Consider the following 15,942-nt stretch of genomic DNA (forward strand, 5'->3'; position numbering starts at 1 on the left):
TGAAAAGTGTAACTTCTATTAATTTACTTTTAGAAAATTATTTGTCTACAGCCATCAAAACAGAAACCTCTTTGAAGAATCGTTCTGCCTTCTGCAGTGATGAACTTGACGAGTATCTGGAGAATGAAGCAAAGTTGATGGGGGACATCAAAGGGCTTTCCAGTAACGAGCCAGTGTCCTCTATTAGCTACCAGCTTCCCACCAAAAGCAGTAGCTACGTGAGGACACTAGACAGCGTGCTAAAGAAGCAGGCCCCACTGGCAAAACCTTCCTCAGATCCTTCGCAGCTGCTTCCCTTGCCAACTAAAAAGCGCAAGTATACGCGCAGAACCTTTAACCCAAAGGCAAAATCTAAACAGAAACCCGTATTGCCTTCCCTTGTTACCATAAAGGACAAACTCTGCAAACCACGTTCTACAGGGAAACCGAAAAATATTACAGCACCCTGCATAGAGACATCAAATCCTGTTCCATTTTACAAGGCGTGTTTGCCTGACACATCCCAACCTATGTTAAAACCACCAGTGGCTGAACAGAAAGTTAAAGTTGAGCTGCCTGTGGAAAAAAATGCATGGCCTCGTATACACCAGGGTCAGCAAGCAGCTCTGAAGCCTCATGGATTACCCAAAGCTCAACTAAAGCTTATGGATCTAGAAGAGTGTGCTGTCTGGGAAGGGAAGCCACGCACGTTAATCACAGAGGAGCGTGCAGATCTTTCTCTGTTCACTCTTCTTACAGCCCAGGTAAGAATGGAATTGCTTTTATTGCTTATCACCTAATTCCATATCACCTTTTTTGCTAAGAGTAATTCCACCTAAATTGTTTTCGGTAGAATGAAATAGGATATATTAATATACAAGATAAATAGGTTCCTACATCTCTGGAATCCATAATGGTCCTGTGCTGGAGATGCTCTCTTGTTAGAGTAGGCTTTATTTCAAACAAACTGCATAGTGTTGAACTCTCCGCTGTGAATTGAATGTGCGTATACTCCCACTGCTAGCTTGAAACAAAACCTGTCGATCAGTATCAGGGGGGCTACTGAACCATCTGAGCATATGTATGTGTAGAAATACCATTTTGTATTTCTACTTTAGGGTCCATAGGGTATCCACAGGATACCTTGGGGTATAGGCGATGCGGCAGCAGCATCGGGCACCACAGAGTTAAAACTTTAGCCTCCCAGGATGCCCTGGGGTCCCGTCTCTATACCCCGCCCCCCAGCCAAGGCCATCAGTTTTTGTCGGTGCCCGGCCAGGAGTCAGAGCACATGTAGCAGAGTGGGGCTGTTACAGCCCCTGAAGACTTTCCAAAAGCAGCTGTGGCTGCACATCTAGAGCAGTACAGCATGGACAGTCTGTACAGACGTCCATGCTGTCGCTTCTTCACCCCGCCAGTACCAGAACGCCGTTACCGATCTGGGGATGCTGGTGGGGGTCTGGGGTCACGGCTTGCAGTGACCCCGGACCACCCGGACTGTGGCCGGATCTAAGGGGACCAGGTAAGCGGCGGGTCCCGCGGAGGGTACCCGCCGGAAGACACAGTCCTCAGTCCCCAGGCAGGGGACTCCCTGGGGACTGGCTTGCAAGTGGAGCCAGGTATTAACCTGCACTTCCACAAGCCCCAGGGACAGCGGGCCGCGACTGAGCGGAAAACGTCCAGCGTCCCTGGGGTTGAATGCATGCCAGGGGAGCGCGCCTTCCCTGTTTACAGCCGGCGCCTCCCCCGCTGCACAGTGCCTCTCCACAGCGGTCTGGCGGGCTGTGTTCAGCGTTCCTCCCCCGGGGCCCGCCTCCCCTCTGCTCCTCGGTGGCCATTTTATGAATAATGTGCAAGCGCTGCTGGACGCTGATGGTCCGGAAGCTGTTGGCTGAGTGGTCCGGGTCCCCCTGCATACCTCTCCTTCAAGCTAAGGTAAGGTCAGTGTATGCTGCGCTGTTTCCTACCAGGCTCTGTGTCTGTGTAGTTGATCTCAGCGCTGGTAGTGCAGGGATTTATTTCTGCATTGTATGTGACTTAAGGCTAGCGCTGTCTGCCTGTACTTTAACTTCTGACTGTCAGCCATATTTTCTATCCCTGTTTTTCCTCTGCTAAAGCCCTTCCGGTGCGGTGCTGCAGGGTCATCATTGCCTCACTATAAAAGTATTTATTTGTGAGGAAAGTCACATACACTCCATTACACTCATCATGTCTGAGAGTGAACGTGATTTTCCCCTACTGCTAAAGTGTACCACTTGTAATGTACTAATAGTGGAGGGTAATGTAACACTGGGAGTTTATGCAGGGCGTGTTTTCTAATATCACACCCAGTTACTGCGCCTGTACAGGAACACCCTGGCCTTGTTGGGCGTGGGTCAGCTGGCCACACCCCCTACGTTGTCCCATAGGGATTATCCCAGCAGTCGGTTGGGACCTCACTCATATAGGGGTCCCCAGGAAGCTGAGTGGTCCCCAGTCTCTCCTGCTCTCGTCCACCCATGTCTCGCATGAGCCTGCGTGTGTGGGTTCACGGTCCAATTCGGTACAGAACCTATCGGTCGTGTTACAGGGGGAGTCATCATTGCAGTCTGCTAAGCGGTCTGTAGTGTCTCAGAATGTTCTGCATGATGGTGATGTCATGACATTTGATGGTTACATTTTTTGGCCTTTCAGACCAGAAGTCTAAGTCAAAAACATATATACCAAGCCTTATACGGGCAGTCCGTGCGGTCTTGGTTATTGAGGAGTCCGACCCCCCCCCAGTGGCCAAAACTAAATAGACTCCTCCGCAGGTGGATTCTCATGTTACGCACCTAGTGTGGAGTACTACGTTACCATGCCGTCCATGCCTCCTTCAAGCATGCACCGGATCATTCGGTGGAAATATGCCTAAAATCCAGTTATTTCCTTGCTGGAGGGGCATCCAGGCCAGCTATGGCCGTGTGCTAGGTGACCACAGCCATGGAGCGCTGGGCTGGTAATTTGTAATTGTCTCTGGACTCTGACTCGTCGCCTGAACTGGCGAAGTTGGTAGGCAATCCCAGAGACTCAGCCACGTATATTAACAGCCGTTTCCAGAATCTCTTCGCCAGCCGTGGCAGCTCGCTGCACCCTAGGGTTGCGCTCTTGGAAAGCAGATGCAGATTCCGAAAAAGGTTTGGAATGCTTGCCCTTTAATGGACAGGTCCTTTTTGGCTCTGATTTGGACAACATTGTGGCGACTCTGGCAGCAGCTAAGTCTGCGTGTCTGCCATCGGCTCCGATCCCATCAGGGTCTGGTGCTTCGTCCTTTCGGGCCTCTGGGGCCGAGGGTAAGTCCAAAGTGCAGTCCTTTCCTCGGCAGTCAACAACCAGAAAATCTGCCAAGCCAAACAAGCAGGCTTAGAGCACAAGACGTCCTACTCCCAGGTCGTATGATAAACCTTCAGCCGAAGGCCTCCCCTTGGGGGATCCCAAAGTGGGAGGCCGGCTTCTTCAGTTCGCCCAGTGCTGGTATCTGACTACCGTGGACACTTGGGTCAGAGAAGTGGTCTCTCTGGGGCACGCCCTCTCATTTCGGCGAAGGCCTCCCAGCTGGTTTTTCACTACAGGTCTTCCATCCGTCAAGGCCATGGAACTCCAGAAAAGCTGCACTCTATGCTCCGGGCTGGAGTTACAGTGCATGTTCCGTTATCCCAACAGGGAACGGGATATTACTTGATTCTCTTTCTGGTACACAAACCCAATGGGTTTTACCAGCAAAAACCTCAGGTGCCTAAACAAGTCATTGAGGTTCTTCGGTTCAGGATACAGACCCTCCGTTCCATTATTTTGGCAATGGGGCCTAGTGATTTCATGGTGTCTCTGGACAATTATGAAGCATACCTTCATATACCTATTATCTTGGCGCAACAGCAATTCCTTGGGTTTGCGATGCTAAGCCGCCATTTCCGGTTTCTGGCACTACCCTTTACTCTGGCCACTGCGCCTCGAGTATTTACCATACTCATGGAGGTTATGGCATCCCACCTTCGAATGCAGGGGGTCCGCCTGTTGTCCTATCTGGACTACCTCATGTTGTTAGCAGGGTCTCCAGAAATCCTTCAGCGCCATCTGCACCTAACAATATCTGTGCTGCACAATTATGGCTAGCTGATAAACTGAGAGAAGTCCTCCCTGGGTCCCTCACTGAGGATGCTCCATTTCGGAGCCCTGTAAGTCTTCAACACCAGGGGATTTTTGTGACAAAGGATGATATCTCTGCATTACAGAAGTTGCCTTTGCAGCCGACAAGTGTCTGTGCACTCAACAATGTGGTTACTGGGCTCCATGGTGTCGATGTTCGACATGGTGGAATATGCCCAGTTCCACTCCAGACCTCTGCTGCAGCTAATCCTCAACGCATAGAATGGGTTGCCCAATCTGTTAAAAACACAGACAAATGTGCTTTCCCCAGAGGTCCGTCTGTCTCTAGCCTGGTGGCTACTAACTGCTCCCCAAACAGGGTGCGCCCCTTTTCAATTGCGGACTGGGTCTTTCTAATGACGGGTGCCAGTCTCCAGGGCTGGGAAGCAGTGACGGGTCCACATTTCGTTCAGGGACGGTGGACGCCAACAGAATCTGCATTTCCAATAAATCTCTTGGAACTTCGGCCAGTATTCAAAATTCTCCAGCAGGTAACACATGTCCTCCATGGACGGTCCGGGCAGGTACAGTCAGACAACGCCATCACGGTGGCTTAGATAGACCGCCCAGGGGGAAACCGAAGTCGGGCAGTTCTGACAGAAGTGTCCCGCATTCTAGCTTGAGCAGAGGCCAATCTCCCTGCCATAATTTGGCAATGTTCATGCCAGGAGGCCTCAACTGGGATGCAGACTTTCTCAGCCGTCAAGATGTGCATCCAGGGAAATGGTCTCTTCACCAGGAAGTATTTCACCAACTGGTGAACAAATGAGGCTTTTTCAGAAATAGACCTCATGTCCTCCCGACACAACAACGAAGGGGCTCTTCTGGTGGACGCTCTGTGGGTCAGGTGGACCTTCAGGTTTGCGTGTCTGTTCCCTCCGTTTTCCCTTCTTCCTCGAGTTATTCGCAAATTCAAGCAAGAAGGCGACACGCTTCTGCTCATAGCTCCAGCGTGGCCAGGCGGCACTGGGTCTCAGATCTTCGGGGTCTCTCAGTCGACACCCCGATATTGTTGCCTCTGCATATGGACCTGTTGTCTCAGGGTCCTTTCCAGCACCCGGACCTCGGTCGTCTGTTTTTGGCCACATGGCTGTTAAGTCAGCCCTCTTAAGGTCCAGGGGTTTTTCCAGCTCTGTTAACACCATGCTCATAGCTCTGAAACCTACTTCTGCAGGGATTTACCACCGGGTGAGGCATACTTTCTTTGAATGGTGTCGTCCTAGAGGTTCTGATCCTCAGGTCCTTAGGATATCCAGGCTTTTGGCTTTCCTACAAATGGGCTTAGATCACGGTCTTCGCCTTGCTTCACTGAAGGTGCAACTTTCTGCCCTGTCAGTCTAGTTTTCAGCGTAGGATCTCTACACTTCCTAATGTCCACACCTTTATGCAAGGTGTACTTCGTATTCAGCCTCCCTTCGTCCCGCCAGTGGCTCCTTGGGATTTGGCTGTGGTCCTGAGGGCTCTCCAAGGACTGCCATTGAAACCTCTGGGCTCAGTGGCTTTCAAATGGCTTACAGCTAAGACTGTGTTTCTTCTGTCCATTACTTCGGCCAGAAGGGTGTCATATTTGGGGGTTCTCTCAAGTCCTCCCTTTCTGATTTTTCATAGACAGGGCGGGGCTTCGCACTCGCCCTGGTTTTCTACCTAAGTTGGTATCTAGTTTCCACATTTATTTAGGAAATCCTAGTACCGGCCTTTAATTCCTCAGTCCTCTCTGCTGGTGAGGCCTCTTTGGATGTGGTACGTGCTCTAAGGATTTATGTTGACCGTACCAGTTCCTTTAGAAAATCGGACTCCCTTTTTGTCCTCTATAGTTTCCATAAGAAAGGTTGGCCTGCCACTAAACAACTTTTGGCAGGATTGATTCGCATGGCCATTTCTCAGGCTTACATTCATAAGGGCCTTCTTAGCCCAACCTCTCTTAATCCTCACTCTACTCGGTCCGTGGGTCCTTTGTGGGCAGTTCGCCGTGGTGCCTCAGGTGTTCAGCTTTGCAAGGCAGCCACGTGGTCTTCTGTCCATACCTTAGTCAGGTATTATGCATTTCATGCCTTCGCCTCTCAGAATGCTTCCTTCGGGCGGCAGATTCTCCTTCCAGCACAGGAGCGTCCCCTCCCTTAAAAGGATACTGCTTTGGGACATCCCCAAGGTATCCTGTGGATATCCTATGGACCCTAAAGTAGAAAATAAGAGATATGGTAAGAACTTACCCTTGTTATCTCTATTTCTACGAAGTCCATAGGGTTCCACAGGACTCCCGCCCTGTCGCATCTGTACTGCAGATGGGCTTTAATCTGGTCACCGGTTTTTCCGTCTCCTACTAGTGAGAATGTGATTCTTTTGTGTTCCAGACTTTCATCTCTTTCTCTTTGTTCTCCTCCTCCGGCCTATGGCTTGTTACAAAACTGATGGCCTTGGCTGGGGGGCGGGGTATAGAGAAGGGACCCCAGGGCATCCTGGGAGGCTAAAGTTTTAACTCCGTGGTGCCCGATGGTGCTGCCGCATCGCCTATACCCCAAGGTATCCTGTGGAACCCTATGGACTTCGTAGAAATAGAGATAACAAGGGTAAGTTCTTACCATATCTCTTATTATTTATGAATTCTACTCAAAAGCAATATTAAAGAAGACTATAAAATATTGTGCTTTGTCCAAGTACTCCACTAATGCAAATAAACTAACTGAAAACTGGTGTTTTCAACCACATTGTGTAAACAAAATCATTGGATCTTCCACATTCACCAAAACATTAATGCTGAAATGTTCTACATACAGCAATACATCTTAAGCTGGCCAACTCATGCCATGCCTGCGAACTTGAGTGGACAAGGGAAGCTTTGGTTCCAGAGCTACCCCACTGCCAAACCTGCTACAAATGATGGTTGATCACGGAGATTCATCATTACCCCATCCATGTAGGTTGTGACCCTGGTCCCTGCTCTGACACTGCCATAGGATCCAGCAGTGCTTGACCACAGACCAAGAGAAGTGTCAAGGTACACTTCATGGCCAAATGTATGTGGACAACAGAACATCATACCCATGTGTGTTGGTTGAACATCTCTTTCCAAAACCATGGGCCGTAATTTGTATTTGTATTCTCTTATTTGCTGCTAGAACAACCTCTACTCTTCTGGGAAGTCTTTCCACTAGATTTTGGAATATGGCTGTGGAGGTTTGTATCTATTCGGCTATGAGCATTAGCTAGCTTGGGCACTGATGTTGGTTTATCAGGCCTGGATCACAATTGGAGTTCCAATTCTCCCAAAGATGTTTGATGGGGTGGAGGTCAGGGCTCTACAGACTTGTCAAGTTCTTCCACAGCAAATTTGGCAAACAATTTCCCTTCACTGGAACTAATGAGCCCAGCCTCAGGGAAATACTGTTGCTAGGGTGAGATTTCCATAATAATGGGTCAAAGGTGTATTTCAAGGTTTAGGCCTGTGAGGACTTTATACATTTTTTTATACTTGTAATGTTTAGTTTTCAAGTGAATGGTCTGGTATGGACACTTAGGACCTCATTCAGAGCCGGACGCTATTTGCGCTCGCTTGTTCAGAAAAAAGGGGTGGCTATTCAAATGAACCGTTCGCTCTTTGCGGTCTGTTCACGCCTCTAGGTCTGAACAAGCGAACAAAACTTGCAGTCGTTTTTTGGAAAACTACACCCCCTGGCCGCTCGCATGCTACGTCATGTCCGCTATTTATTAGATTAATCGAGTACATCGACCAGCATATGAACTGCTCGCTATTCTTGTGGTTGGTTTTTCCTACCGCAATCTTGCGAGCAGTTCTGACTATAAAATAACCCAGTGACGTGGTCAATGACGCTGCTGTATTAATTATGGACACCCATAAAACGCCCGTTTTGACCTTTTAAGCACGCCTGCGTTCGTATCTCCACTCCCCGTTTTCAAGCACCTTCCCCTGTTACCACCCACATACGCCTCCTCCTGTCACTCAAAATAGCAGGCATTCGCTATTTAGCAAACAAACGATTTTCGCCCGCACTCACTGGTTCGCGCATGCGTATTACGATCCGTACGCATGCGCAGTTGTGCAAACAACGAACGAGCGGCCGCTTACGAGCGGCTCTGGATCAGGCCCTTAGTGTGCTCAAGAGGTTGACCATAATATGTGACAAACACCTTCAAGGATTTCAATTAATTTGGTAGAATCCGTTTTCACAGGGAGTCTACAAGATACAGAGGGATATTCAATACGGGAGCGAAAAGTCCGTGCTGGACTTTTCGCTCCACATCGGAGATTTTCTTGGGATAAAGTATCGGACGCGCGCCCGCTTTATCCCTGTATTCAATTTAAAAGCTACGAAGACGGGACCCGGCGAAGTAGGATTGGCAACAAAAAAAAAAAAACGAAATTTACGTGGAATAAATTGTAGGACCCCACTAAAACTGTAAAAACATGGGGGATCACTATGGGTACCCCCATTTTAGCCTGCAAATGAAAGTTGGGGTTTTAAATAGCGGCTGCAGGTGTTTTTTTCCCGACATTGAGGAAGTGTTGTAGAAGAGCACTTAGGTTTTTTTTTTCGTTCTTTTAAGTGGTCCCATCAAATTTGGGGTACATGAAAATGGGTACTAGCATATTTTTAAGTCCCTAAAGTCTTTATTTAAAAATTCTGCAAATATGCACCTGCCGCTAATAGCCTCCCCATGTCCCTATTTTTAAACATGTTTTTTTTCCCATTTTTTATTTTTTTTCACCCCAAATTTAAATTTTTTTGGGGTGTCCCTATTTTTTATTTTATTTTTTTAACTTTTTTGACAGTTTATTTTAAAATGACATTCCCAGGGATGCAGGCTATTTTTTTTTAAGCCTGCACCCCTAAACCCCAATTCTGCACTTTTTTTCGCCACCTATTCAGTGGTGAAAAGTTATCCCCTTTTTCTTTTTTTCAAAGACTTTTCGAACCTGCCAAAAGTCTTTGAAATTGAATACGGTGTAAAACCAAAACCAGCGAAAATGACGTCACCGGTGTGAAATTATCACAAAAACTGACTTTTCGCTCCAAATTGAATTGCCTTGACAGTGGGGTGGTTGATGCAGGTGGTTAGACGAGTACTACACATCTGGGACAGTGTGGAGTTATGGGAATGTAACTTCGTTTGTAATATTGTCAAAGTTCATCACTATTCCAATTCCTAATGCCCTAGCTTTTAAGGATCATATAGATTGCAAATTAGAGATAAGTTCTTAAGTCTATTTATGCTGGGGGCTGTTCCTTGACTCAGATCAACTAGGCTGTTAATAGTGTACTCAACAATTTCTAGAAGCTTCGCAGTCAAGGGGGCCTAGTTTGGATTTAGCAACCTTGGTGTAATACACCGTAGCCAGCAATGAAGTTGGAAAATGCCGGATAGCGCGTCCAAACGCACAAATTCCCATCTAGGTGTCCAATATAGAAATCCTGTGGGTAATGCGAGTGATGATATTTGATGTATTAAAATATTCTCTCAATATCAACTTAATAAAAAATGCAATAGAAATGCGATAAATACCAAGTGCTAAATGAGCAAGGGGATCAAGAGGTAATGTAGCAGTAAGAAAAGAGGTGATTTGCCAACCTCACCTGTAGAACAAATAGAACAAAAAATAAATAAAAGTATACTGCGTTCTATCTCTAGTGCTGGGACGTATAAAACTCAAAGCAATTTAGCTGTATAAAATGGTTTATTGAAAATATGTATTAATATGAAGACAAATTCACAAAGGAATATACCATAACAAGTTGCACATGAATTTCCCATAAATTATAAAGAACATGAAATGTTAAAATAACAAATACACATACAACATATCACTTTTATATAAAAAATTATATTCAAACATTTAATAAAAAGAGTTGATCAGACTCATTACTAGATGTAAAAAAACCAAATAATAAATAAAATATATCCAAAAAGAACAGCTTGAAAATGTAAAAGTCAGATGTTGCTGTTACGAATAACAATTTCCAAATTGTGGTTTAATTGTGTCCACATAACTGATACTTTTGCAGTTAGTATCTAGGTAGTGATTTCCTGGGGATTCTTCCTTTATAAAAATGTAAAATTGGCAATTTATAGAACCAGTTCTCCCCTTAATGTTTAGATGGAGGGAGAGTAAAAAAAAAAGGAAAATTGGCCCGTCATAATGAATATTATGGTTGCTGTTAGGTTGACCAGGACTAGTTCATATAGAACAGTTCTGCCGCTTAAATAGCCCAAATTTCAGAACAATAACACCTCAACTAGTCTGCCGTTATATGGTCCCATATATATATATATATATATGCAGACAAATGAAGGGGGACTTGTTGGTGCCTATTGCTGGCTAACCGTCCCAACGCTGTACCTGTATGATGACTTCAAACACAGCACTGGAGGGCGGCTAAGTATACTGGGACTCCGCAGTCACAGGTGGCACCCGCCTTAGTGTTGTCCTTGCGGCGTGAGGGATACAGCGGGTGTTTAGCCAGCAGTCTGTAACCAAGTGTGTCTGTGTGGTTATCGTAGTCTGCTCATGTCTCTTCAGTGGCCTGGCTGTGTGTAGCTTGTAGTGGATAGAAGGCACTTGGTATTGGTCACAAATTTAGCTGTTAGCAGACTGCTGGCTTTGAAATGAATCCCCGGTAATCCTGTAGGAGAGCAGCAACCCGTTTCGGCTACCACTGTAGCCTTTTTCAAGCTGGAATGCTCTTCTTCCTTCTTTAGGTGGTTTAAATAGAACATAGGTAAGAATCATTTTCCACAGCTATTCAAACAATCTTAGAAAGTGCACATAAATCATTATGCACTTATCCCTATTCGGATTGGAGTTACATAGAACTTGGAATTCCTTAAGTGTATTTTTATACAATAATTGTATACTTAAACTCTTATGATTAAGCGGGAAAAAGTTTAATTTTTTTCTTAAACATGGTTCTATCCATGTGTAGGGTTGGGCCTTGAACATCAAACACTTTAATTTCCTCTCCAGAAGTCCCACTTTCTGCTTGTAATGCTTCTAATAAAGAAAGGCAATCCAGATCATCAGCATTCAAAATTATTGGATCATCATTTATCTCCAATTTCTCTTTTTTTATTTTTAGAGAAAGAGTGTCTTTGTCTGTACAATGATCTTACATACCTGTTAAGTTCTGAAAATAGATTAAATAAATTTAGGGTTTGTACTCTGGGCAAAAGTCAGGCCTTTTGAAAGGAGTTGTAATTCGGTCTCATTCAAAGGCCTGTTTGATAGGTTGAAGATACCTGACTTATTTAGTGGAATCTTGGGCATCTTAGATCTCCTTCCTCCCAGTACTCTTTCCCCTAGTTCTCTTGTTCTTTTTGGTGTTCTCACCTGTAATGGTTGATAACGGTTGTAGTGTGATGGTATCCTCCAAGGCTTCTCTCGGCTGACAAAATCCTGTTTGTTATGATTCTGATTGGTTCTATTTTTCGGTGTAGCTCCTAAATCTGATTTAATAAAAAATGCAAACCGTAACAACTGCACTGTTTCAGTAATCTCTTGGAAGAATTCGTGTACCACCTGCCAAAGGGTAGCTGAAGTAAAGAAATATCCTTATGCTTTTCTCCGCTACACAGGTTAGGTGGAATTGCTGGGAATCTTTACAGGGCTCATCCATTTCGCTTTCATCCACTAGGGGACGACACTGGAGCCTCAGTACAATGGGGTATAGATGTGGGATAACCGGGAGCTGGCACTTTAAGAATTTAGAATGGAAACTAGCTCCTCCCCCTCTATACTCCCCTACAGGTCAGTCTTTAATTTGTGCCCAAGGGAGCTGGTTCACTCCTTCAGGGCTCTTCTTGTTAAAATTCGACTCCTCGATCAGCACGAGGATCAGACAGGCAGCTTCATGCCCCAGTCTATCTGCAGCGTTGGAGCTGACGGGGAGACCCCACCGCAGCTGCATGCGGTGTGCGCTGGGGTCTTCAGCTAAAGAGACCACCGCTTGTCACGGTCCACCACTAGCCTCCCCGCCGCCGGCAGAAATCGGCAGTGGACAAGGTAAGTGAACCTGGCAGGGTTATCAGGAGCACATTAAGCAGGGGCTTTGTTTTGCAGCCCGCTCAGCGCTCCAAATCACGGTTCTGTAGCACGGGGAAGGGGGAGCATTCTGAGCTCTGCCTCTCAGCTGCCCCGGCCCTTCCAAAGAGAGACTGGAGGCCATATTAGAGAGGTGCTGCCGCTATATGCAGCGCTGTGTCCTACCAGGCTCTGTGTCTGCGTAGTTGAGAATCAGCGCTGATAGTGCCTTTGCATTGTATGTGACTTCTGCTAGCATCTGCTGCCTGTACTTTCACTTTCTACTGTCAGCCATTTCACTGTCCCTGATCTTTTTCTACTAAAGCCCTTGCGGTGCGGTGATTGCAGGGTGGTCTCACACTGTACTAACAAGTATCAGTGAGAGGGGTCACATACTTATCATGTCTGAGAGTGACTTTCCTCTCCAGCTTATGTGTACTACATGCAAGGTACCAATAGCGGAGGGGGAGGGTAACGCAGAGGGGCTATGTCGGCAGTGTTATTTATTGGCGCGGCCAATTACTGTCACGGCTCCGGTATAGGAGCCGCCCTGGGCTTGTTTCGCCAAAGCGCTTACAACCCTCGTGGGCCAGTTAGCTCCGCAGCCTGCGTTCTCACAGATGGGATTGTCCCAGCAGTCAGTGGTGTCGTCACCCATGCAGGGTTTCCCGAGACAATTGATGGTACCCCACAGTCTCCAAATTTCCTCTCCTCAGGTCTCTCAGGAGCATGCGTGGGTTAATTCACTGACAAGTTCTGTACAGCACTTGTCGGACGTGTTACAAGGGGAGTCTGTGTTGAGGCCACATAAGCGGCCGATGGCGTCTCTGTCCGCTCCTTATGAGGATGACGACGTGACGTCTGATGATGGGGAGATTCTGGATCTTTCTGACCAGGAACCTCTCCGTACTAAAGAATCGGATGCTAGGTCCAAGGTGTATATTCCTGGACTTATTCGGGCAGTCCGCACAGCTTTAGTGATTGAGGATGAAGATCCTCCGGTGTCCAAGTCAAAATATGCCTCTTTTAAGGATATTAAGGGTGACGCCACAGTGTTTCCTCTTTCGGGTCAGTTAGTGGACCATTTAGAGGAGGCGTGGAAACATCCTGGCAAACGATATCAGCCTCAGAGATGCTTGGCGGTGGCTTATCCGTTTGCGGATAATTATTTTTCTAAGTGGGAATCAACTCCACAGGTGGATTCTCATGTGACACGCCTAGTTCGTAATGCCACATTGCCCATGCCCTCCATGTCTTTCTTGAAGGATGCTACGGACCGTAAGGTGGAGATCTGCCTAAAGTCCGTTTATTCCCTTGCAGGGGGGGGCAGCTAGGCCGGCTATGGCCATTTGTTGGGTAGCCAGAGCTATGGAGCGCTGGGCTGATAGTTTGGAGGCGTCTTTCGATTCCGACTGTTCGGCTGAACAGACCAAGTTGATAGGCAATCTCCGGGATTCGGCCACTTATATCAATGAAGGGGCTTTGGATATCAGTACCCTGGCGTCTCGGATTTCTTCGGCAGCTGTAGCTGCTCGTCGCACCTTATGGTTGCGATCTTGGAAGGCGGACGCTGATTCCAAAAAGGGCTTGGAAGCTTTGCCTTTTAATGGTGAAGTCCTATTTGGTCCGGATCTGGACAAAATAGTAGCCACGCTGGCGGCAGCCAAATCTGCATGTCTCCCGTCTGCTGCAGTTCCTTCCAGTTCAGGTACGTCGTCCTTTCGGCCTTACAGGGCCCAGGGTAGGCCTAAAGCACAGTCTTTTCCCCGTCAGGCTGGCCCCAAGAAATCGGCCAAGCCCCGGAAACAGGCCTGGAGTACCAGACTTCCGGCCCCTAAGCCAGATGACAAGCCTGCGGCCTGACGGTCCGGGCCTCCCTTTGGGGGATCCCAAAGTGGGAGGCCACCTGCTGCAGTTCGCCCAGTGTTGGTCGGTTACCACGACAGACACTTGGGTTCTCGAGGTGGTTTCTCACGGGTACGCCCTCTCCTTTTGGCACAGGCTCCCGTCTCGATTCTTCACCATGGGTCTTCCATCAGACCGGAACAAAGCCTTGGAACTACGGAAGGTTTTGCACACTATGCTCCAGGCTGGAGTTATAGTGCCTGTTCCATTCTCCCAGAGGGGCCAGGGTTTCTATTCCAATCTGTTTTTGGTGCAGAAACCCAATGGGTCGTATCGTCCGGTCCTCAACCTCAAAGCACTCAACAGGTCTTTGCTGGTGCCGAGGTTTCGGATGGAGACCCTACGGTCCATCATTCCGGCGCTGGAATCTGGGGATTACATGGTGACGTAGGACATACAGGACGCTTACTTGCTCAACAGTTCTTCAGGTTTGCAATCCGCAACGACCACTTTCAGTTCCGGGCATTACCTTTTGGGCTGGCGACAGCACCACGTGTATTCACCAAGGTGATAGCGGTCATGGCAGCTTCCCTGCGGCTGCAGGGAGTACGCATGTTGCCGTACTTGGACGACCTTCTGTTGGTGGCAGGATCTCCAGAGCTCCTTCTACGCCACTTGGACCTGACCATTGCGGTACTGCAACGGCACGGCTGGTTGATAAACTGGCAGAAGTCTACCCTGATCCCGTCTCAGAGGATTCTGCACCTCGTAGCCTTATTGGACTCCGGACAGCAAAGGATCTTTATGACAGGGGAACAGATCTCTGCCTTGCAGTTGAGGGTGCGCAGTTGTCTGTAGAATCGCTGTGTTTCTCTGCACTCAGCGATGAGGTTACTGGGCTCCACGGTGTCAGTATTCGACATGGTGGAATATGCCCAGTTTCACTCCAGACCTCTGCAGCAATTGATCCTGTCCAAATGGAATGGACTGCCTCAGAGTCTAAAATCCCAGACGATGGTGCTCACTCCGGAGGTTCGCCTGTCCCTAGCCTGGTGGTTGCAGACGACCATCTCAACAAGGGTTCTGGGTGGCGAATTGGGTCCTGTTGACAACGGACGCCAGTCTTCGGGGCTGGGGAGCAGTCACGGGTCCACACTTGTTCCAGGGCAATAAACATCTTGGAGCTCCACGCGGTTTTCAATGCTCTCCAGCAGGCACATCGGGTTCTCCAAGGTCACCAAGTGCAGGTCCAGTCGGACAACGCTACCACCGTGGCCTACATAAATCGGCAAGGAGGAACCCGAAGTCGGGCTGCTCTCGTAGAGGTGTCCCGAATCCTGGTTTGTACGGGTCTCGCACAAGAGACGAAAAGGCGTCTCTGGTGGATGCTCTGTCTGTCCGGTGGACGTTCCGGTATGCTTATCTCTTTCCTCTGTTTTCCCTTCTTCCACGGGTAATCCGGAAATTCAAACAGGAAGGAGGGACGCTCCTGTTGATAGCTCCCGCGTGGCCCCGGAGGCACTGGTTCTCAGACCTCCAGGGACTGTCCGTGGACATACCTCTGCGGTTGCCGTTATGCCCGGACCTCCTGTCACAGGGTCCTTGTCTTCACCCGGACCTGACTCGGCTGTCTTTGACGGCGTGGCTGTTGAGACGGCCATGTTAAGGTCCAGGGGGTTTTCCAGCTCTGTAGTGCAAACAATGCTAAGGGCTCGGAAACCGTCCTCTGCAAGGATATGTCATCGTGTGTGGCATACGTTCTTCCAGTGGTGTCGGCCGAGAGGTTATGCTCCTCGGGAGTTCTGTCTGTCTAGAGTGTTAGCTCTCCTACAGGCGGGACTGGACCATGGGCTTCGTGGTTCCATCGTAGGATTGCTGCAATCCCTGATGTGCGCACCTTTATGCAAGGTGTTCTTCGAATT

General features: G+C 48.0%; 1 protein-coding gene across 1 annotated transcript in view; it reads left to right on the forward strand.

Moving 5' to 3' along the window:
* The window catches only part of LOC148501817 (MAX gene-associated protein-like), a 187,936-nt gene that overhangs the window by 52,632 nt on the left and 119,362 nt on the right, over positions 1-15,942 (forward strand). The window contains exon 8 of the mRNA XM_088449939.1: positions 52-743. Coding sequence (XP_088306065.1) covers positions 52-743 — 692 coding nt within the window. The remainder of the gene's footprint in view (positions 1-51; positions 744-15,942) is intronic.

Source organism: Taudactylus pleione, unplaced genomic scaffold (genome assembly GCF_031769625.1).
Source record: "Taudactylus pleione unplaced genomic scaffold, aTauple2 ptg000501l, whole genome shotgun sequence".
NCBI classification, from domain to species: Eukaryota; Metazoa; Chordata; class Amphibia; order Anura; family Myobatrachidae; genus Taudactylus; species Taudactylus pleione.